This window comes from Mus caroli, chromosome 9 (genome assembly GCF_900094665.2).
Source record: "Mus caroli chromosome 9, CAROLI_EIJ_v1.1, whole genome shotgun sequence".
Lineage (NCBI taxonomy): Eukaryota > Metazoa > Chordata > Mammalia > Rodentia > Muridae > Mus > Mus caroli.
The window spans coordinates 118,440,963-118,463,649 of record NC_034578.1 but is presented as its reverse complement, the minus strand read 5'-3'; the positions used below and the strand labels follow the sequence as shown (position 1 = coordinate 118,463,649).

Below are 22,687 nucleotides of genomic sequence, written 5' to 3'. Positions count from 1 at the left end.
TTCCCAGGTATGATTAAAAGCATTTTAATTCCTTTGGTAGCAGGGTGTGATGGCATACACCTTGAATCTCAGCACTCAAGAAGGCAGAGACAGGTTCGTTCGTGCCTCCCTCCATCCCTCTCTCTCCCCCTCCCCCTTCTTGATTTTTTTGAGACAGTTTCTCTATGCAGCCCTAGCTCTCCTGGAACTTGCTCTGTAGACCAAGCTGGCCTTGAACTCATCTGCCTGCTTCTGCCTCCCAAGTGCTGGGATTAAAGGTGTGCGCCACCACTGCCTGGCAAGACAATGTCTTTCCTCTGGAAAAATAAAGTACTACATAAGAGAAACTAAAATCTTACAGGTGGTCTGTGACCTATGAGGCCCAAAGGAAGTAGTCTCATTTTACAGGGTAGCAAATACAAACAATTTAATAAATGTTTACTATGCCGTACACACAACTCTCAGCACTTCAGATGCTATTCTGTTCAAACAGCAACTCTAGACAGGGCCAGCTGTCTCATCTATATTTATTTTATTGGTACTGGGAAATAAAACTGGGATTCAAAAATGCCAGGAAAGCTCTTTACCACTGAACCACACCCTTACTCTGTGACACCATTCAGATGAGGAGTTGTGTAACTTGCTGTAGATGAACAGTGTCTAATCAGCTAAGGGTCTAACTCAGGCACTGCAGGCCCGACAGCAGCCACCTTCCCATGTCACACACGCTTTGCTTTGGGCTTATATTTTGTCTCTGATAAAGAATGAGTGTTCTTATCATGAGACTTATCATCAGACCATAGGTGTGGTCAAAGAAAGCAGTCCTGGTGAAAACTTTCTGTTAAGTGAGAGAGAGTCAGAGACAGAGGGAGGGAGGGGGGGTGAGGGAGGGAGGGAAAGAGAGAGAGAGAGAGAGAGAGAGAGAATATGAATAAATGAGAATGAATGTACAAGGGCTGGAAATTCCAGGCTTCTACTTGTATGTATCATCATGGTATATCATAAAGACAAATGCTCTTAGTTACCAAACTAACTCAGTGTCTCCATAAAGCATGCTCCAGTCCCTCTCCCAGAGCAAGAAAAACAGCTCAACCAGTTGGAAGAACATGGGTTCTGCCAGCTCTCCACCCTCCTGACTCATCCCTTCCACCCTGCTCCTGTGGCCTGGCATATCTCTGGCCTAACTGGCATAGGGTGAGATCAAGGCAATGTCTACCTAGAGTGGGACTCCAGACTCGGGGCCTTTGTTGCTCCCTTTGCAACCACTATAGCCTGAAAATCTATTCAGCCAGGGGACATGACAGGCTGCTGCAGAGAATGGCTGACCCTGGCTGACTCCTTTGTGCGTAAGCACTCATTTCTGAGACTACAGAACCTGGGTACACCTCTCTGCTTTGTCACCATCTCCAGCCCTTCAGCCAAGAACGGTGTTCTCCTGACAGGTAAAGAACAGATATACAGTTCTACCCACCAGATTTCAAAGACTCAAATACATGTGATTATACTAAAAACCAGTTAAGATCCCAGAGGGAACTAACAGATACTTGGCACACTGGAACCCAGGAATGACAACATTGTCCTGGATTCCCCAATTACAACCAAGCCTTTCTTTTCCTAGGACCAAAAGCTCTGATCAAAGTCCAAGCTGAGCAGGGACTCAGTGGGATGCCACCTAGTGGCACTCAGGGCAACATGCAACTAACTGAATTCTCTCATCCAGGCTTTAAATGGAAACCAACCTAGTTTCAAAGTTCTCATTTAAGATGGACTTTTCTCAGCTACTACAATCAAGGCAAGGACCTATGAAAAGGTTTAAGGTCCACTTTGATTCCAGATTATGGTAAGTGCTGCCTGGAGTTGCTGGAGTTGGGTGGGGTTAGGTAGCTAGTACCCTACCAAAGAGCTGAGACATATCAAGATGTCTCACCACTCACAAGAAGCAGGCCAAACTGAGGCAGTGAAGAGCTACCTGGGTCCATATTATCATTCCAAGGAGACAAACCTGAAGAGAATGAGTTAGCAGAAAAGCAATTAGCTTTGAGAGACCAGTACCACTGAGAATTGAAATAATAAGAACCTGGAAGTTGCAGATCAAGCTGGGCTCAGAGTGGCAGGAGAAAGCGCACACCAACACCAATTATAATACTTTCCTCCCACTGGGGAGCAACTGTTACAGCTTGTAGATAGGGGCTCTCCAGCAGAGCTCTGCAGCATGTGGTATACATATTGCTGAGCACATTCATAGGCACCCAAGAGCCATTTCTGTTTCCTAGGCAGCAAGAAAGGGATTGGTCTCCTCGAAGTCTCAAGTGAGGTTCTAGTACAGATGGCAGCCTGCAGGGCCTAGCAACCTTTTTTCTCCATCAAGTGAGGTTTTATGATTCTTATGGAGCCCCAGAAACACTGATAAGGGAGGACAAGGAATGGATTTACTTGTGCTATGGACCCGTCCCTGCTTCTGTCTCCTCTGAAGATTTTTTTGTGTGACTAAGGACGGAACCCAGCACCTCCTACATGCAAGGCAATCAAATCATTCTACTGACTGACCCATACACCTCAGCTTCTCACTGTGGATTCTAGCCAGGCACTCATCTACTGAGATACACCTCCAGTCCACTTCTCCCCCCCCAGACAGGGTTTCTCTGTATAGCCCTGGCTGTCCTGGAACTCATTCTGTAGACCAGGCTGGCCTCGAACTCAGAAATCCGCCTGCCTCTGCCTCCTGAGTGCTGGGATTAAAGGCGTGCGCCACCACGCCCAGCCCCCCAGCCCTCTTTTTTATTTTTATTTATAGTAAAGAAGTATTGGAAGTTTCTTTTAATACAGGCTTAATCATGAAGATTAGGATAAGATTTGCTAAGTAGAAAGCAAGGCACACCCAAGAGTACAGGCGTGACTCTGCTTCCAGGGCCAACCACACTAGCTAAGCCTTCTAAGAAAGCTAGAATTCACTCCCTTGAGATTATACATCTTGACAGGCTTCAGAACTCCCTGGAAACTGGAGCTCCTAGTGAGGTCCTCTGAGATTTAGGAGGAAAATAGACCAGGAGACAGCCATTCTCAGCCAGGTCAGAGAGGCTGCTTGATAAACTACATTTTGAAAGGAAGCAGTGTAAAGAATCTTGCCACATGGGAGTCACCCTTCCTTGACAACTTGGGTAAGATCGGGCCAAGCATAGCAGGCTCACCAGCCACATTCTCATATTTAGATACACAGCGTACAGTGAGACTTCTGTGAATTCTGGACAGAGGAACTCCATCTTTCAGCAAGCCACTGTATTTCTGCATGTCGTGCTGCAGGAAAAACATTGTACTTCCCATGTTAGATGGTGTCTCCTGAGACCAACGGAATAAGGGAAAAGATGGCCCATAGACAAATATAACTGTGCCAGAGTTGAGTTTCATTTGGACTCAGGCGGTGTGAGCCCACGGTCACGTCACCTCAACACTAGGTACCTCTCTGGACCCAGACTTGTGTCAGTTTTGCCAAAGACTTAGACAAAGATGAAACAAGAACAGGTAAGAACAGGGTCAGTGACTTGGGGAAAATGCAGCCATCCACAATTATCTTCCACTCCCTAAGCAAGCTCTGTTAAACTCAGTTTACTCACAGCTGCTGCTGTGAATCCCAGGGGAGAGAGGGCGCATATGTTAATCTTGTATCTCCTGGAAAAAGTCACAAATCAGAGTCCAGTGAAATCCTTCCTTCCCTGCACCCCAGCATCTGAGTACACTTTTTATTGCTCAGGATGAGTGGGGCAAAAAATAAAAAAGGAGGGAAAGGAAAAGGAAAAGGAATGGAATTACAGCTCTTCTGTCTGTAAATAATGGAACTTGAGATGAGGCCAGGGAAGGAGTTCTGCTTCCTTCAGCAGCAAAGGAAGGGATAGCACTACTATACACCAAACCTGCAGGATGAGTCAACTCCAAGACAACCCAACTGATGAGGACAGCCAAGCAGGAGGCTGCCGGAGATGGGGATGGAGGACGAGGTGGAAAGAAAACTGACCAGAAAGATGAATGGACATTCATTCTCCCAAGCTCAACATCCTTCTTAAACTGGTTTCTGCATGCTGTAGGAATCGAAAGAGCAAGATACAGAGTCAGATCTGCAATTTTGGCCACTTGACCCTGGGAAGTCTCCTCTCTGTAAACTTGATTTGTCTTTTTCTCACAGGAGTCCAATGTGGGTCAACTTCTGTGTTTGAAAATGAAGACAGGAAGACTAACTACCATGTAAACATGGCCCTCCTGTATGGACAGGGCTGACACAGTGGCCACTGTGCCTAGACTTTGCTAACTGGTCCTATGCTTTTCTTCTGGGAGTCTAAGCTGTGGAACTGTAGAGGGTCCTTATGTGACAACACCCACTGAAAATCCTGAGTGTAGAATCTCTAAGGGGCAGAAATGTCCCAAGTAAGTTGCCCCATCTACAAAGCTATGACAAATTTCAGCCATGTGTACAACTATATGCTAAGTCCTATGGTCCCTCTAACATCTCTAAACTCGGAGGTCGTCTTAGGGCTACAGGATACACACCCAGACCTAGCAGGAACCAGGAAGGGATCTAACCCATAGAATGTTTGCTGATCTGGAGGCAGTGGAAACTGGGAGACTGGAGCCTAAAAATGAGATGGACTAAAGTCTCATGTGATAGCTAACTTTATTCAGTGCATCACGCAATTTATATCTAGAGGGCTAAGAAAGGTCATTTGGGTAAAGTTCTCACAAGTTCAAGCTGTATATAATCAAAAGGACAAGCTGCACGTGGCAAAGCAAGTTTTTTCCCCACAGAGGCATACAATCAAATAACAATAGCCAGTTGTGAAGAACAATCTGAAGTAAACTCACTCTTATCTGCTATAACTAGGAGGCATGAAAACACATTCCAAGAACAATCCCATGTCTTTGAAGAAACTGAGGTCACGAGACTCTTGTCTTGGGTTCCTGGAGTTTTCTCACAAGCACTCAGAATTCCCTACACATTCCATTCTTGGACTGTGTTCAGACAAAGGCCCTCTGCTGTCAGCACTTGCTTCGAGAAGCAAGGCAGGGATAGAGGCTGAGATGAAGCCTTACAGTAGAAAGTCTCCATCCTGGGGCTGGAGAGCCGGCTCAGTGGGTAAGAGGACTTGCTGCTGTTGCAGAGGACCCAAGTTAAATTCCCAGCACCTATGACTGTTTGTATCTTCAGCTCCAGGGGATCTAACGCCCTCTTCTGGTCTCCAACGGCAGGAGGCACACATGTTGTACAGAGATATTTACACGAAGACAAAACACTCATACACATAAAATAAAATAAAATAATTAAACGGGGAGAGAAATAATGTTTCTGAATCCCAGGGGAGTCAGCTGCTGCCTAGGACCGGCTCTGTTTTCACTCTTCCTCATGACCACATTACCATCCCCTTTTCTTAGAGGAAAAGATTCAAGTACAGACTGAGGCCACACAGTCTGGCCAGGAGCTGGATGAGATACCACGGAGCCCTGGTTCTTCCCAACACGTTTGTGGCCTGCGTTATGGCTACTTGCCCAGCTTGCCAGGCTATGTGGCTGATTCTGACCCACCTGTCAAGGAAGTGTTCTCTGCAGAGCAAGAGCAGGAAGAGAAACAGGGTATTGTGGACCAGACGATCGATATTACCTGTGCTTGGTGTTTGTCAAGGCACCTTACCATTTGCAATGTCACTCGACCCTCATAATGACCATATGCTGCGCTTCCAAGCTGAAGGCCTTTTTCATTCAGAGAAAGAAAAGCTTAGCAAGCATCAGGCGATTAAAACCAGGTTAGGTCCCCTACTGCCTGGTGAGTAAATACCTCCTGGATAAATGAACGACTTAATAAACACGACAGGACTCACTTTCTGAATCTTCTCTTTCAATCTTTTTTAGGGTGTGTGTGTCCGGGGGGAGAGCGGAGATCAAATCTAATGCATCCTACACACTATGCAAACACTCTACCCCAGAGTGACATCCCAAGGATTTCTTTTGCTTAAAAACAACCTGTGTAGTACTGACCAGTCAACAAAGAACTCCAGGTAGCCTTCATTCGGTTTCTCCAGCTTCGGTGTCCCCATTTCTGCTTTCACTCCCACCAAGATGTCTGTGTGACCCTGTAGACACATCCAAGAGTCCTTCTCAGGAACAACCACACTCCTCTTCAAGACAGCTGTGGTGTTTCGGCTTGGGATATGGTATTCTAAGATGAGGAGTGCTTTGGGTCTGGAAAGATGTATTCTCCCAGTATGGCTTAGGGACACTGGTCTCCTCAGGACCAATGTGCACCCCCTCCCCCAAGACAGCAGGGCCTGTAACTGATTTCCAATTCTCCACCTGGGTATGAACAGTGGCCACAGAACTTACCAGCTTGACTCTGGCAGACCCACTGGTGTTAGACACCACATCGGTCTCCACTTCAACACACCGGTAGTCCTCACAGCCACGGCCATCCACCCGAAGGTCTTCCTAAAGGAACAAGGTTCATGATGTGATCCCAAACTCAGACTCCCTTCCAGAAAGACACAACCTCCTTTTGTCTCAGTGGTTCACCTCAAATTTTGTCCTCACACTACTGACAATACTACCAGCCTAATATAAGGAAGAGACTCAGTAGTGACTTATCCTACAGGTAATGATGAGAAAACTATGGTTTCATGTCAGATGTGCCTCACTACAAAGGCCTGGCATGTTTCGATGTACAGAATACATGCATTAAAGCAAGCAAAATGGAGACACAGACAGACACACAGACATCCAAATCTGTAAGGCTATGCTTTGCTAAAGCTACAGACACAACTGTCTCAACCTGAGCCCTGTTTACTCCAAATTTGTTCTACAAGACCTGTTATACACAATCTAAGACATTTAACCTTCTAAAATAATCAACAAACTAATGCAGGTGAGCTACTTGTTTCTGTAATGAGGTGAGAGCTATGTCTGTTCCCCCATTTGCTGAAGGGAAATACACAAATTCCCACCCATCCTTTACAGAACAGTGTTAACCCTGTTGTATGAGAAGTTTCCAGGGTAGCTACATGCTGCCTGTCCCTTATGCAAATCTACTTATGTTTTTCATTGTCTACTTAGAACAGCACAACTCATAGGTATATATTTTATGTTGTGCTATAATCTGATATTTGTCACTCCCAAGCATGTTGGTGTCTTTAGGTTGGCTTTGTGCCTTTTAATCCTTTCATATTTCTGACAACATAAAATGTTCTAGCCATTGGTTAATTTTCCCTGCCCTTCCCCAAGGAGCTCTGGTTCCTCTTACTGGCAGACAGTATTCAAAAACCAGGATATGGGTGCTAAATTTGCTGTGGAATTTTAGAACATCTCAGCAAACAGAACTAGAAAGAATATATACTAACCATCAGGTTTCATTTAGCTCCCCATCTATCAAGAAGCCAGGAGTTCAAATCAATAGCTCACTTCCCACTTCATGTTCACAGTTCATTCCAGGCTTTTTCTTATTTGTAACTTTTTTCTCTGAGTCCCAGTACCAAATCTCTAGAGATGGAGGTAGGGAGAAACCTGGCTTTCATTATCTATCCCATATTTCCATATACCTTTTCCCTCAGTATATAGATTGTCTCAGGGCTGCTAACCATTCTCCCGGGAGAAATAAACTTTGCAGTAGAGTACAGTTAGATACAATGTCTCGGTTTTCTTCTCCTCACTCTTCCTTCCCTTCCCTATAGTCACAGTATTTATTTGTAAACCTGACTCCTTTGCAACATTTATATTTCTGTTCCACTGAATCCTGGTTACTTTTAATTTCTTATTTACTTTCCCAGGGTTATGGAATGTCACTGTGACTCCTCCAGTCAAATAGCTCTGAGTAACAACCTCTTCTTTCTTCAAACACTTAGGTGTATACCAAGTAAAGCCAACACACAGTGCACACAATAAAATGCCCCAAGTCATCTCACTAAGATCTTCCTCATTCTTCAAATACCCTTGAAGGCATTTTCTAAAATTAGATTCATTCATTTTATTTTATGTATGTATGTGAACATGTGTGTGCTTGATGCTGGAGGAGGTCAAAGCAGTCATCAGATCCCCTGGAACTGGAGTAGTGGATGGTTGTGAGCCACCAAGTCAGTGCTGGAAACAGCTCTGCAAGAGCAACAGGTACTCTTAATCACTGAGACATCTCTCCAACCTTCCTGCTTTTCTTTCTCTCCCCCCCCCCTTTCTTTCTCTCTTTCTTTCTCTCTTAAACAAACAAGCAAGAGGCTGGAGAGATGGCCCAGTGATTAAGAGCACATACTGGACTTCAGTTGGGTTCCCTGCAACTCCAGCTCGAAGGGAGTCAATGCTTCTGGCATCTGCTGGCACTTGTACTCACTTGTGCACATAACAACACACACAACTAGAAATAATAATGAACTTCAGGTTCTCGAAGAGGGTGGATGTTCTCCAAAGGAGAGGGGGAAAACAAAGAAAGACTACTGCCATCCAAGACTGAAGGATCCGTTCTGAAAGTCAACAAGGAAGGAAACAATTTCTGGCATTATGATGGCATGGACCCTGACCTTCAGCACAGACTAGAACACTGCAGACTGGGGGCTTCTGGATGCTGCTAGCTCCTGGTGACTTGCACAGCAGTTACCCACATGATTTTAACAACTCTGCTACTTGGAAATGGTATATGATAATTGGTGCTCCTACTTCAACATACTCGGGAGGGTTCTAGAGTAGAAATAGTTCTCGAAGGTGACCCTTCAGTTACCTTGCTTTGACATGTCAAATACCTTGACATTTCTTACAGGGGACTTCAGATTTAAGTGTCTTCCTTCTAGAAAATAACTTTATCTGGCCTAGCATTGCAGGCCCAGTCACAAGAAATGGAAGGTAAAACTAGGTAGCAATTGTTATTTCACTTTCCAAGTTCCCTGAGCAGCTCTGCCTCTCTTTGGAAGGCTATGGCTCAATAAGGCCACAGACATGGGCACAGGTTTTCTGTGCCATGGGTTTTTGAATGGAAAGGGCAAATGGCTAAGCAGGAAATGTGCTGGGGATTAGTTCCAGTTGTGACTGGTCAGACTGACTTCTCAATCTCATCACTGAAGACCAGACTCAGGTAAAGATCAAGCTAAAAGAGCTAGAAAGGGAGCAGAAATACAAAAAACAGCAGCTGAGCTATGCCTTCCTCCAGCAGCCAAGAACAAAGCAATGACACAGCTTTGACAGACCCCAAGAAAGCCTTGTTTGAAAGCCTAATCAACAGCCCTAGCCTGGTCTGGCTATGAGGCCAGCTTTAACACCTACTAGGACAGACCAGCTCATTGGAGTTATAGCTCTGGAGCGGCCACCTGACTTACTATCCACCCTTAACAGGGCCAGAGGTAGGTGTGTGATCCAAGGCATGCCACACAGGGGGTGACCAGCTGTATTTGTAATGAACCACTAGCAGCCCAGACCAATTCTCTCAGTGAAATTGGATGTCTGATCTAATTAAAAGTTGTTAGACTAGTGCAACAGGGTGGCACACACCTTTATTCCAAGCACTCAGGAGGCAGAGGCAGGTAGATCTCTCTGAGGTTCATGACAACTAGAGGTAAATCCGTGTCTCAAGAAACCAAAAAGTTGTTAGGCCATGATGTGATTTGAGAAGCCATGCAAAATTAAAGGGGTTGGGCGGGGACGATGGGACAGACTTTACCAAGATGGAAGGGAAGCTGGACAGCAAGAGACCACTGAGAAAGGACACAGTTTGGTGAAGAAGAGGCTTCACCAGAGATAGTCACCAATCATTATGGTTCTTATGAGAGAAAGTATTATGAAGCTCTGGATAGAAGATTTCCAATTTTTGCAATGAACCCACTTTTTCTTCAGGTCATTTAAGATTTCCTGAATCTGTAGAATTTAAATCTCAACAGCACTTAATGTGTCACCATGAAGACTAGAGATATGGAATGACAAAGTCACACTTCTGGCAAAAAAAAATATTAAAAACTAAAAGGGAAGCCCATCCCTAGGACTGACTACTTTAACATTCCCATACAACCCACTGTGCATATACCCCACTTTTTTTTTTTTTTTTTTTTTGTTTTTTTCTGTGGGGTGGTTTTTCGAGACAGGGTTTCTCTGTGTAGCCTTGGCTGTCCTGGAACTGACTTTGTAGACCAGGCTGGCCTCGAACTCAGAAATCCACCTGCCTCTGTCTCCCAAGTGCTGGGATTAAAGGTGTGCGCCACCATGCCAGGCATATACCCCACTATTACTAATCCTGATCTTGAACTAAAAAGCTAATGAGTTGTGGGTTTGGATTTTTATTACTCAAGTTTAATATGAAACCTAATGACTGAATTTTGGCATTTCTTACTCTATATGAAGTAGAGAAGATAACAGTATGTCATATGATTTTAAAAAGAACGCGCTTTCACTTGCATTATGTAGTTTAAATGGTTAACAGGTCACCTTACTATGATGGCTACATCACAAGATCAACTGTAGGGAGAAGGCTTGTAGGATACTAGATGATGGTTGCCAGGAAACATTCTTCACTTCTCTTGAACGTTCAAAAGCAGGACTGAGCCCAGATCGCGGTAGTCACTGTAGCTACCCAAAGATCTAAGCGCCCCACAAGTAAAACAGGTAAATCAACAATTACACCATAGACTACCAGTCTGCTTTGAAAAAATTCTTCTCAGCGGATGGTGATAAGGCATGCCTTCTGCTAAGGCAGGACTGATAGGAGTTACACACCAGCCTTGGATATAAAGCTCTCCTCCTCAAAAGCAAAACCAGCACCCCCCCCCCCAGAAAAAAACCCAAAAGGGTTGAGTATGCGGTTCCATGATAGAATGCCTGCCTAGCATGCACAAGGCCATGAGGTTCAATCTCCAGCACCGCCAGAAAGAAAAACACTCCCTATTTTTCTCTATTTGTAAGATGTGTGTGTGTGTGTGTCAGCGTGATTTCTCTTGAGATTGGGTCTTTATAGCTCAGTCTGGCCTTAAACTCCTGATTCTCTTGTCTCCACTTCCCAGCTGCTGGGATTACAGGTGCCAGCCACCAAGGTCTGGAGCATGCTAAGCAAGCACTCTACTACCGATGCATTTCCTTCTTTCCTGTTTTTAGGGGGTGTGTGGCGTGTGGTGTTTGCTGTCAGTATTTTAAAGTCCTTTTCCCCCTCGGATACACGGCCTCTGTGTGCAAAGTCACCAGAGTCCATTCACGTGCCGCTATTCTGATTACAGAATCTCGGGCACTGCACTCTCAGGGCGTGCAGAGGCCACAAGGACATTCCTTCATTAAACTGCAGCCTCAGGGACTGCCCGCCGCTCCCTGATGAGCTAGGAATCTCCTCCATCCCTAGAGCTGTGGACAACTAGGCATACAGGACGCACGCTCGATGCAGCACTAAGCTTCGGCGGTCCGTCCAGACCACGTGGCCGCCCCGCACCTCCTCCCTGAGCAATATGGCCTGCACTCACGGCCGCCACAGCTACCTGCACTCCATGAACGATGTAGACCTTCTCGGCCTCGCTTAGCGCCACCGACGCCATGCTGCTCAGCTCACCGCGCGCGCTGGTGTGTCATCAGCTCGCGCCTCTCCCCACCGCGCCTGCGCGTCATCAGCCCGCGCGGTGGCCGCTCCCGCAGCCGCGGCTGCCGCCACCGCCTGGAGCTCCATGGGCTTCTCCTTCGCACCGCCCCGTGTGAGGCCGAGTCCCGCAAGCCGTGGTGCCGGGTGCCCGAGCCATCGCGGACGCTGGCGGCTGGGCCCCGGGGCAGCAGCAGGCGGCGCGGGACTGCTAGCTGCCTACAGATTGACGGTCAGTGCAGTGGGGAAGCCCCAGAGGGAGGGAGGCGCGGGGCCCCAGCCGGGACTGGATGGGAAGCGCGCAACCCGAGCGCTCGGGCCGGAGTCGAAGTAGCCGAGCGCGCGCACGTGAGACACTTCAGGAAGGCGGAAGTCGTGCTGCCCATGAGGGACCATCTCCTCAACCCCCTCCTAGTTGGTCCCTAGGATGGCTGAAGGAAAGAGACCATGGATCCCTCGTTAGGTCACTGGTCGAGAAGGGTCTGCACCAGAAATGGGGCGCCAGCTTCTCAATTTTCTCACCCCTCCTTCCATTCCAGGGATCGATCTCTGTCCTATCTTCCCTTATCCTTTCCTCCCCTACTCCCATCATCAGATAATGACCCAGAGCTTTGCAAGTTACCCTTGCCCCGTGCGGTTGCTGGAGTATTGTCCCAAAGAGAGTAAGGAGAGTGTTTTGCACTTCGGGATGCCTGGATGGAAGGGATCGCCGGGGAAGATGAATAGCTTCATGAAAGAAAACCGACCCTGGGAGGATATGGGACCTAGGTTATCCAGAAAGGATGCCTGCAAGGTGAAGCTGGGGGTCATAGTGAGGGGCCCTTTAAGGAAGAGAGGGGATATGAACCAAGTTTTAAAGGGTCTCTATGAGAAAATGAGAGAGTTGGTAGAGACTTAACTTACCAGGTGTTCTATTTTTAACAAAAGTAACCCTTCCGCTTAATCATCAAGAAATAAAAGGTGCTGGGCCACCCTTTGCCTTTAATCCCAGCGTTTGGGAGACAGAGCTAGCCGGATCTCTGAATTCGAGGTCAGCCTGCTCTACACTGTGAGTTCAAGGACAGCCTGAACCACATAGTGAGATCCTGTCTCAAAGACACTGCCCCCACCCGTCGAAAAAAGGCTTTTCTTCTCTTGTGCTAAGTAAGTAAACAGAACACTAACCAGAGTCCTTCAGGATAGAAGGGAAGGCTCTTGTGAGCATAGCCACAGAGCATGGTGATTAGAGTTGTCATAGTGGATTACTGACTATGCTGAGATGTCAACAGCAACAGGAAGTGCCTGGCTATATTCCTAGGTACTGAACTGTTAGCTGCTGAGCCCTCAAATGATAGCCTCTTCTTGATAGACTGGATATGAATTTCCTGCGTCCATACATAATACTTACTACAGGTGCTCCTGAGACGGCTTCCTGTAGGGTTGGACTTTGCCCTCTAGGGTAACTGGAAAAGGTGGAGCTAGAGGGCTTTCTTCCTCTTTTGGAGGAACAGATGCCACACTTGATATAGCACCTAGACACCATCCCTGGTTGGACAACTAGATTCTGTTTGAGGAACTGGTGAAATAGCAAGGGACTCCTGCTAGTAGAGTATCTAGTGCTAGAGATGACTGGAAAGAGAGACCATTTTAATAGTATATAGTGGGGTGGGGGTGGGGTAGGGTGAAGATTGAAAAGTCAGAAAAGATACTGAAAGAAAGTTTGACTTGAGTTTAACTACTATGAGTCATTTTCCTAGGGAAAAGTCTTTGGGCATATCTTCAAAAGTGTATTAGTGGCAGAACAGTAGCATGTGCAAAGCCCCTAGGTTCCCTCCCCAGCACCACACGGGCATATCCTACCCCCGACAGCAGACAGCAGGTTCTTTGTGAAGAAGGGTCAGTGTTATCTATTTGGTGACTGATTTTATGAGTAATATCTGGTATTAGGTTCAGAAGACTTCAAGAAACATGAACAGTGGAGTTTATATTCTCTGCTGGAACACTGCTGCCATCACTAGTTATTTTTCCTATGTGCTGCTAGAGCATTTTCATCATATTCATTGAGTGCATTAGATGTCTTTAAACCTCATAACGCATAGTTCTTATTTATTGAAGCTATTCAAAGAACCAGAAAAATGAAATACCCAAGGATGGCACATTATATTGTGTTATACCAGTTTGCTTTTTCATTTCTCTTGGGGTTTTTGTTTGTTTCATGCTGTTTTGTTGTTGTGTCTTTTATAAAACCCAGGCTCTATTAACTTTCTATGACACTGTGTGATGCTTATTGTATGCTAAGAACTTTACAAAGATTCAATTCTCAGAATAGACTTAAGAGGGCAATTTTACAGTTTAGGAAACGGAGGCACAGAAAGCATAAGTGTCTGAGCAAAGTCACAGAGCACATAACTAATATGTAGCAGAGGCAGGATTTGAGTGGAGGCTTTGTGGCTCCCAAATGTCACTTTCTGTAGCCTCTCACAAACTCCATGTCATCTACCAGGGGACCTAATGCAGAACACCCATGTTTGTTATGAGGCAAGTAACTATCCTGTAAAATACTGCTCAGTTTCAATTAATCAATTTTTGATGCTGGTGTTGGAGGCTTGTGAGTCCTGGGAAAATATTCTGTCATGGAGTCATATCCCTAGGCCACAGATTTCGTTTCAAAAGCAAGGATGGATGTTCTAGCCTGAATTCACTTCTCTTGAACCCTTTCTAGAAGAACACGGAATGTGATTAAGTCCTGTCCCTGTTTAGTTCACTTTATCAGATAAAGGAAAAAGTTATGTGCAAAGTAAGGCTAAGTGCCAAATCGCTAAGAAGAGAGCCCTCCAGAGCAGAATCTGGTATATCTGGAATGAAGGGAAGGGTTGGATGTATAATATACATGCTTAGAGACCCAGACATTCGTGTCCTAATGACTTTGAATACTTGACGTTCTCATGGACCAAAAAACATGAAGAATTAGGCACTTGCTTAAAAGACGTATAGGATTTACTATAGCTGAGGAGTCCAGGCCCTTGAGCTAGTACATGAACCAGATAGTAAAATGAAGTACTCAATTGAGCTGGTTTGTAATTAGGGCTATAATAAGGCACTAATTGTGCAAGTTAAGCACCGAGTACAAGAGGGAAAAGAGCTGCTACTAACAGCAATAACATGTAAAGAAGAAGTAAATATGTCCCACCCACCCCGGTTCATTAAAGCTATAAAAGCTACTTAGCAAAAGCGCCTGGGGCAGTGCTCTGAACTCTTAGAACCTCAGCAAGGGGATGTTTTCTAAGGATCTGTTTCCTTTGCATTCTTTGCATTTGTCCTGCCTGGGCCTTATTTATGAATACTAGATATAAACAACCTTTTATAATTTAACCTTGAGTCTGCATGTCTTGTCCTAGATCTTGTGGTTTGGGACCATAGCGATGGAAAAATTGGTAGCAATGCATGAGCCACACTTATTATTTCATTATTAGGGAAAGGCTCCTCCATGTTTCATGTTAAGAGGCTGGCCTGTCTGAGCTTCATAAGGTCCTGTGTGAGAAAATGAGTCACACATCCCACTTTCCAGGTATATAGTACACCACCCTAAGAGCTGTGCTCAAAGACTGAGGGCTAAACTGGGGATAATATTTCAGTATTGACCTAGAAGGGAAGGAGGTTGACACCATGCCGTTTCTAGTTACACTTTTGAAAATCGTTTGCTTTCCTCTTGGGAAATTTCCTGAGTCACTTAGCCAAGTTACTCCTGGCAGTCAGATGTGACAGCGATAGAGCTAGAGGCAAATGTCGGTGCTCTCATCATCCCAGCACTTTGCAGGAAAGTTAGGAAATCATATCTTTGTAGTCTCCTGGGACTTGTGGCCTTCAGGATGCACAAACACGTGATTGAAATGTTTGGGTTTTCTTCAATGACTAAGGCTGGTGGTTGTCTCCCATTCAGTGTCAGGGGTGGGGGTACCTTGGGTGAGTTCAGACTCTCACCTTAACAAATTGAGTTTAGTACCCCTAGCCACAGTCCTGTTGTGGTAAGTCTTAACCTTGGCACATAAAGTCTTATTTCCAGACCAAGTCAGTAGCAGAGAATCCAGAAAGACAGGTTGGTTAGGAAGATAAGGATCTGTAGTGTACAGACTCCAGGGCTTCTAGTGCTGTGCACTGGGCTTGGCTGCTCACTTGCTTTGTGTCTAGAATCTTTTAGCCCCACTTTATCCCAAACTACTTTCTTGCTAATTTATAAAACTCATCCTAATTCTGGACCTACAAAGATTTAAATATTGTCTTGATAGCTCCGTGGGTAAAAGTTCCAACCAAGTCTGACAACTTCAGGTTGACCTCCAGAACTCACATGGTAGGAGAAAAAACTACTACCACAAGTTGTCCTCTGACCTACACATGTATCCTGCATATCATGCACGGTGAGTACATAAACACATTCTCTCTCTCACACACACACACACACACACACACACACACACACAGGTCAGGCAGGAGTGAGACCCTATCTCAAAAATACATATATACTGGGGAAAAATGGCTTAAAATACAGTTTAACTTGGAGTGTTTGTTTTTTGAGCCAGGCTCTCTATGTAGCCCTGGCTATCCTGGAACTCTATGGACCAGACTGGGCTCAAACTCACAGAGCTCTGCCTGCTTCTCCCTACTGGGTGCTTGAACTTCATCTCTGAGCTCTGAACAAGCTGACCCAAGTATGGAAGAGGCCAACCAGTCTCATTGGATTTCCAGGAGGTTTTGTTTCAGAGGGCTTGTTAATTGCTTCTGGAAGAAGGAATCTTCTATTGGTTTTTCATTTTGCTTTGTTGCTTTGCTTTTTGTTGTTTTGAAGTGAAGGCAGGTGTTGAGGCCCAGGCTAGCCTGGGTATAAAAAAATGCTTTTCTATGCTCTGTTGAGCATTACCAAAAATTGGAAATGTAATGGTCAGTTCGTTAGAAGGAAACATTTGGCAGGGTATGGTGTGTCACAGCTTTAATTTGAACACTCAGAGGCAGAGGCAGGTGGATGTTTAGTGAATTCAAGTCGATCAGAGAAGTACAGTGAGACCTGGTCTCCAGAACAAACGACGATGGTCAGTGTGCAGCAGGACAGGAGGAAACGTGCCCTGCCATTGTCTGGGTTTTGGTGAACTTTAGTACAGACAAGGTGTGGGGTACAGATGTGACATTTACTTTTTCCCTTTACATTTTTTTTTTAAATGACAAGCAGAGGGGGAAGCAATCTTGACTGTGTGGAGTTCCCATAAGGCAAGATAGAGCCAGGTCTGCCTGCCTGATTTGCTCTGTCAGGCTCTGGCCACACCCTTACCTTTGTGGAGAAGTAGTGATTCATTCTTTTATTTTACTGAAGTGTTTCAAATATAGTAATTCTTTGTTCATTACTGGATTTTTGGAGTTTCATCAGAAAATGGGCATACGTTTCATAGTCATTTGGCATTGTTAAATTTAGGTTAAGTGTCGCTCAGATAAATGAATTTTCTGCTTGCCAGGTTAATTTTTAAAATGATTTTATTTATTCACTTTTTGTCTGTGCATATGGTATGTATGTGTGCCCGATATGGTGCTGAGGACTAACTCCAGCTCCTCTGCAAGAGCAATGAGTACCTAACCAATAATAAGCCCAAAGTATTAACGCATCACATAAACCCCAAATACAACTTTATTTGTCCTTCCCTAACAATTATAAGTACATTTGCTCTTCCACTTTCACCCCAACTAATCATATAGAAGTTTAGGATATAACAGTCCAAGAGCCTTCAGAGCCCTAAGAAAACAAACAAGTTTAATTTCTGATAAAGACTATAAGACTATATCCTACATCTATTGAATGCAAATCAATTGCTTTAATTAAGCTAAGACCTTAACTAGATTGGCAGGAGTTAAACCTACAAAAATTTAGTTAACAACTAAACATTCTATTTCTGGCTTCAATCTACTTCTCCCGCCTATCAGGAAAAGGGCGGGAGAAGCCTTAGTATAGTATTTTCTCTACACCTTCGAATTTGCAGTTTGGCATGACCTTCACCTTAAGGCTTTGGTACAAAGGGAGAAGTAGATGATGTAAATTCTCTAGGTATATTTCAAGAAGGTTCTGAAAAGATGCCAGACTGTTTGAGATGACATTTTAAGGGACTGTGAGGACTGAAAGTCATTTAACCCTGATAGAAACTAGTTTAAACAGGAATTAAATGTTTAGGATGAGTTTAAGGGGAATAGCAGCCAGGCCCTCTCCTTACAGCATCCATCATGATAGATTTGCTGGGACTGACCCTGAGTCTCCCATTTAGGAGTTCCTGCAGCTTACTGATATGTGTAAATTGATGAAACAGATTTATCTATATAGTTTCTACTTGTTGGGACCTAAATGGTTTAATCATGATAGTTGGTGTTGCATGCATATTTAGATGACCCTTGTCTTTATGACTAGGGAAAATAATTGGGGAAGATTTGAATTGGCTTTACCAGCTTGGCTCATTGTCTTTTGCTCCCGTTACTTTACACAGCCTCAAATCCACTTTCATGCTGTTAAGGAATGCACTTGTGGGTGGGAGAACTAGATTGGGTGAGTGGGTGTAATGTTTTAGAAACAAAGTCTTCACACAGTGATTTAAAAGGGAGTCTAAGGATTCAGAATCAGACCTGGCTGAAGTATTTCAAGACTTCAGGAGGGGATCTTGCCCTTCAGGAACAGAGGAAGTAGAAAAGGACCAGGGGTACTGGCTGGGATGAAGGTAGCATGTGGGTCTTTGCTCTTTCTATTTAAATATTAAATTTTTATTAATACATTGAGAATGTCATACATACTCACAATATATTTTGAGAGTTTGTGTGTTTATGTGATGGTCATACCTTTGATTGCAGGACTGCAACCAGGTTTTTCTTAGGGCAAGTAGTAGACTGATAGGGAATTGCCCTTATCCAGCAAGTGATCATGAACCATAACCATGGTAGCTGGACTCTGCCTATAAGTCTAGCAAATGCAAAGCCTGAGTAATGGGTCACAGTAGGAAGGCCTGGAGCTGCCCATCTGTGAACAGATGAGTAACACCTCAAGAAGCAACCAGCAGTCAAGCCCCGGGAGCTCTGGGCCACAGGCGCCATTTCATGCAGTGCATTTGTGCTTGCCTGCCTGTGGTATAAGAACATGTTTGCTGTCAAGCACAGTGAATCCTGTGCTGTATACAAGACTCTGTACCAGAAGAAGGTGGTTTGGTTTGAGTTTCTTAAGCACCAATTTCAAATATTTTGGCTCTGGCTTATAAGCCTTTAAGGACATTTTCACCTAATTCCCTTACAGTCTCAGTCTGTCTGTCTGTCTGTCTGTCTCTCTCTCTCTCTCTGCCTCTCTGTCTCTGTCTCTCTCACACTCACACACACGCACACACACACACACACACACACACACTTCAAAGTAGATTCTGACATGTATCATACCATCTAAGCTTGTGAGCTTGGAGCATTAAGAGACTTGCTGCTCTTCCATAGATCCTGACTTTGTTTCCCAGCATCCATTTCAGGAGTCTCAGTCTTCTGTAATTCCAACTCCAGGAGATCTGATGCCCTCCTCTGACCTCTTCAAGTATGTCCATGTCCATGCACATACCTACACACAAACTTATACACGTACAATTAAAGACTGGGAACCCCAGCACTCCCAAATGCTTTCCTCCACTCTAAATCCCCTGTCTTCTTGCCAAAGGCTTTGTTCCTGTGCCTCTCTGGTCCTTGAGTATTCTTCTATCAGGTGAGAATTATTAGTTTCAACTAGTGATTACTAACACATGGTGGGAGAGCTCCTTTTGATGCTATAAAGCATCCCCAAAATACAGTATAGGTTGCTATAATTTAGATTAGGAAAAAGATCATTTTCCTCAGATCTTTGGTGAAGAACTGGTAGCCACTTAGAGGAACAGAAAACCTAGTATCACTGAAATAGGACTAGAGCCAGTTGCCTTAGTGCCCTCTTGGGCTCCTTGGCTTCTGGACTTCGCCATCTCATCTGCCTTATCTGTCAACAGCCAGGGTGGCCTTGCCATAGGGTTGCATAGTCCCTCACAACTCCTCCTTCTCCACTCCAACACAGCCTTGCATGTGCATAGCCTAGATGCCCAGGCCTCCCTGCCAGGTGTCCAGGCCCTCCTCACCTCTGTCTGTACTTTTCACATCCCACTCTTCATGAGTCCTTACCCTGGGATGGACAAGTCTGCTCATCTCGCTCTGCGCTCATGTGGTTTTGCGATTTTTGCTTTGTTGTTGTTTTTATCCTGCTTACCCCATGTTGCACTACTTGTTAGTCACCTGTTTGACAACTTCCTTCATGCAAACACTTTGAATTTGAGCACATAATGCATGCAGCCAGGCTGCAGAGCTCAACAAAATGGGGCTTGTAAGTCAGCCTAGGAAAACAAATGAGCCCAGTCTTCCTGGATGGGGGAAGGGGGAGCAGAGCAGGGCAATACCCACATTCCTACCCTCGAATCTCAAGGGATTGGTGGGGCAAGGGAGGGGTGGGGTGGAGTGCTGTACAGTTCTTTGCACACAGTGCCTGCTCCTTCAAGATCATGCTGTGTTGAGTAAAGAGAGACTTCAGACAAGGAGAAGGGTAAAGGGGCTAGGAGGGGACCCTAGAGGAGACTACTCCTCTGAAGCTATGGCTGGCCTGTAAGGAATGGTGTTGGGAAGGGGATAATCCTGGGCCTCTCCTAGCTTGAGCATCCAGCTTTACCAGGCTCCTCGGAAGCAAGGACAGGTAAAGGGAGGTGGAATTTGGCAGAGTTGCTGTTGAGCTGTAAGCTTAGTCCAGACAATAAGGAAAGGTCGTCTTCTACCTTTGTTGTTGGAGGAAGTCTCCAACAGTTGGAGAAGGGATTCCAAAGTTGTTGGAAGGGATTATAGACACCTTTTCCCACATTGGATCCTTTAGTGAGAATTCTGAAGTTCTGGTTTCTTTAAAAAATGTTATGCTTTTGTTTTAACCCAAGGTATTGGGAGTATGGGGCTGCTTTGGACTGCAGCAGCTGACTATGATTTGCCTCATGCTCTAGCAGAGGCGTGGTTTCTGCGGTTGTGTGACATTTGGAACTCTGGGGACTTTTCAGAGGGTATATAAATGCTAGGGCCTTGGGAGAGGTGGCAGTTTTCCTCTTCTGTAACTAACCACTGTCACTGGTCAGTGGTTGTTGGTTGCTAGGGAGGTTGGATTCAGTTAGAAGTTGTGCTCAAAGAAGAAACAAAAAATTAGATTCAGAAATCTGTATCTTTCTCCCCTCTAGAATGGCCAGGTGTTAGGGAACCTTGCTTGCACTCTTGGGATAATCATGAAACTTGGATATGGGTGGGAAAGCCACCCTCAGCATGGCACTGGCCTCTGGTTTTGCCAGGTGGGTCTTTTCCTGATCTTCCACATCAAGCAGGCTCTTGTTCCCAGCAAAGGGTTGGAAAATAGCTCCTTCTGTACAGTGTTTGGTTCCAGAACATTCTGGCTTCTTTTGTAAATATTAGTTCACCTATTTCATGATCCTGCTTGGTCTAAGCTTTCTTACCTGAAAAGAAGCAGACCAGGCCTTGTGGCCCTGGGGTTTCTATTTACTAATGAGCACATGTATTGAGGGGCTGTTTAGTGCCAAGTGAGAGGCAGGGCTACATGTTCCCTGAAGGAGCCTTACACCCCAAATGAGTACCCTTTCTTTACAGATACCTCTAGTAAGATCTTTACTAGCCTTGCCATCTTGCAGAAGTATGCAGAGAGCACTGTAGACCCAGAAGGAACAGTGGTTAGTTACAGAAGAGAAAGACAGCCACACAAAGAGATGCTGAAATTAAAATGATCTGCACAGGTTGATGTTGGTGACCGTGAAGCCCTAAGGATGCATCCAAGGCATTGGTGTTCACTAAATTATTCTAGAAAAAAATGAGTGGCTATTGTGCTGAGACAGGAGCAAGAGTCCCATCTTGTATGCACTCAATCTCCCTGTTTCTTTTCTCTTAAATTTTATTTTGATGTTTCCATCTAACCATCCAAATGATTGACAGGTGTTTCTGTTTTGAAACAAATATGACTGAGCCAGGCATTGTGGTACATGCCTTTTATCAGAGACAGTTGGATCTCTATGAGTTTCAGGCTAGCCAAGGCTACACAGCAAGACTGTGTCTCAATCCCCCAACCTCCTCTCCAAAAAAAAAGGGGGTGGGAGGTTCCAATTGCCTGGGAAACTTTGCTTATGCCTTAGTAAAACTCTACAAAAAACTTTAGTGACACCATTCCTTGACACCATTGCTACATATACAACTGAGAACGAAAAGCTGCTGAAGAGCAGAATGAAGTTACCTACCTCTGTCACTGGGTATTTAACTTTAGTGGTCTCCCATTTATGAAAAATACAGCCCTCATGATAATTAGATAGAGCACTAATGTGAAAGAGATGACAGGAGCATGTGCTGTCAGGGCAGTGGAGTGTTTGTTACTGACCATCTACATCACAGGAAGCTAAGTCACGATGATCTGTTTCTTAGTGGGTGGCAATTGGGTTCAGCAACTTTTCTGTAAAGATTCAGAGTGGGTACCTGAGGCTTGCATGTGGATACAGCCCCCGCCTTAGCTGGGTAATTCTTTCACCAGGCAAAACCACCAGAGGCCTTCTGTAGGGTTGAGCTTCAATGAAATTGCTAGAACACAGGTGATAAACATGCAGACCCACTCGGTGGAAGAAAGCTTGTCCCTGGAGTGTGTTGCTCTTCTATTGTGGGATATTAGCTATTTATTGGGTTTGATTTGTAGTTGAATAGAATTTAAGTTCTAGAATTTGCTAGGCACAGGTTAGTTCCCATACATTCCTGGTCTCAGTTTCTCATTGTCCTGCTTAGTGCTTCAGAAAGTGAACCTACATCTTTTGTTCAGGCAGCACTGAACTTTCCTCAGAGAGCAAGCACGGGATTGCTCAGCTAGAAAATTTTGGTTGATGACCAAGAGACATTGTGTCACAACGGAGAAAGTTAATTACTCTCTGTATGTTACAGCTTTGTTCTCCAGCACTGTGTTCCTGCTGTAGGACAGTACTCTAATTTATTACTCTGTTCCTTTAGCTAGGTATGTGACATACACTTAGCTACCTGTCTGTCTTGAATCTTTTTTTTTTTTTTTTTTTTTTTTTTTTTTTTTTTTTG

The 22,687-nt window shown here is 44.9% G+C and overlaps 2 protein-coding genes across 4 annotated transcripts in view; one reads left to right on the top strand and one right to left on the bottom strand.

Annotated features, from left to right (window-relative positions):
* Exosc7 (exosome component 7) overlaps positions 1 to 11,546 on the bottom strand; it is a 44,461-nt gene extending 32,915 nt beyond the window's left edge. Inside the window, exons 1-3 of one of the 2 annotated variants that reach the window (XM_021172171.1) lie at positions 11,439 to 11,546; positions 6,343 to 6,444; positions 5,998 to 6,092 (exon numbers count right to left, since the gene is read on the bottom strand). In XM_021172171.1, coding sequence (XP_021027830.1) covers positions 5,998 to 6,092; positions 6,343 to 6,444; positions 11,439 to 11,495 — 254 coding nt within the window. In that variant the 5' untranslated portion in view covers positions 11,496 to 11,546. The remainder of the gene's footprint in view (positions 1 to 5,997; positions 6,093 to 6,342; positions 6,445 to 11,438) is intronic. The other variant, XM_029481949.1, reaches the window with a different exon arrangement.
* Positions 11,547 to 11,570: 24 nt separating this feature from the next.
* Zdhhc3 (zinc finger DHHC-type containing 3) overlaps positions 11,571 to 22,687 on the top strand; it is a 47,010-nt gene continuing 35,893 nt past the window's right edge. Inside the window, exon 1 of one of the 2 annotated variants that reach the window (XM_021172455.1) lies at positions 11,571 to 11,765. The gene's annotated coding sequence lies outside the window, so the exon portion shown is untranslated. The remainder of the gene's footprint in view (positions 11,766 to 22,687) is intronic. The other variant, XM_021172453.2, reaches the window with a different exon arrangement.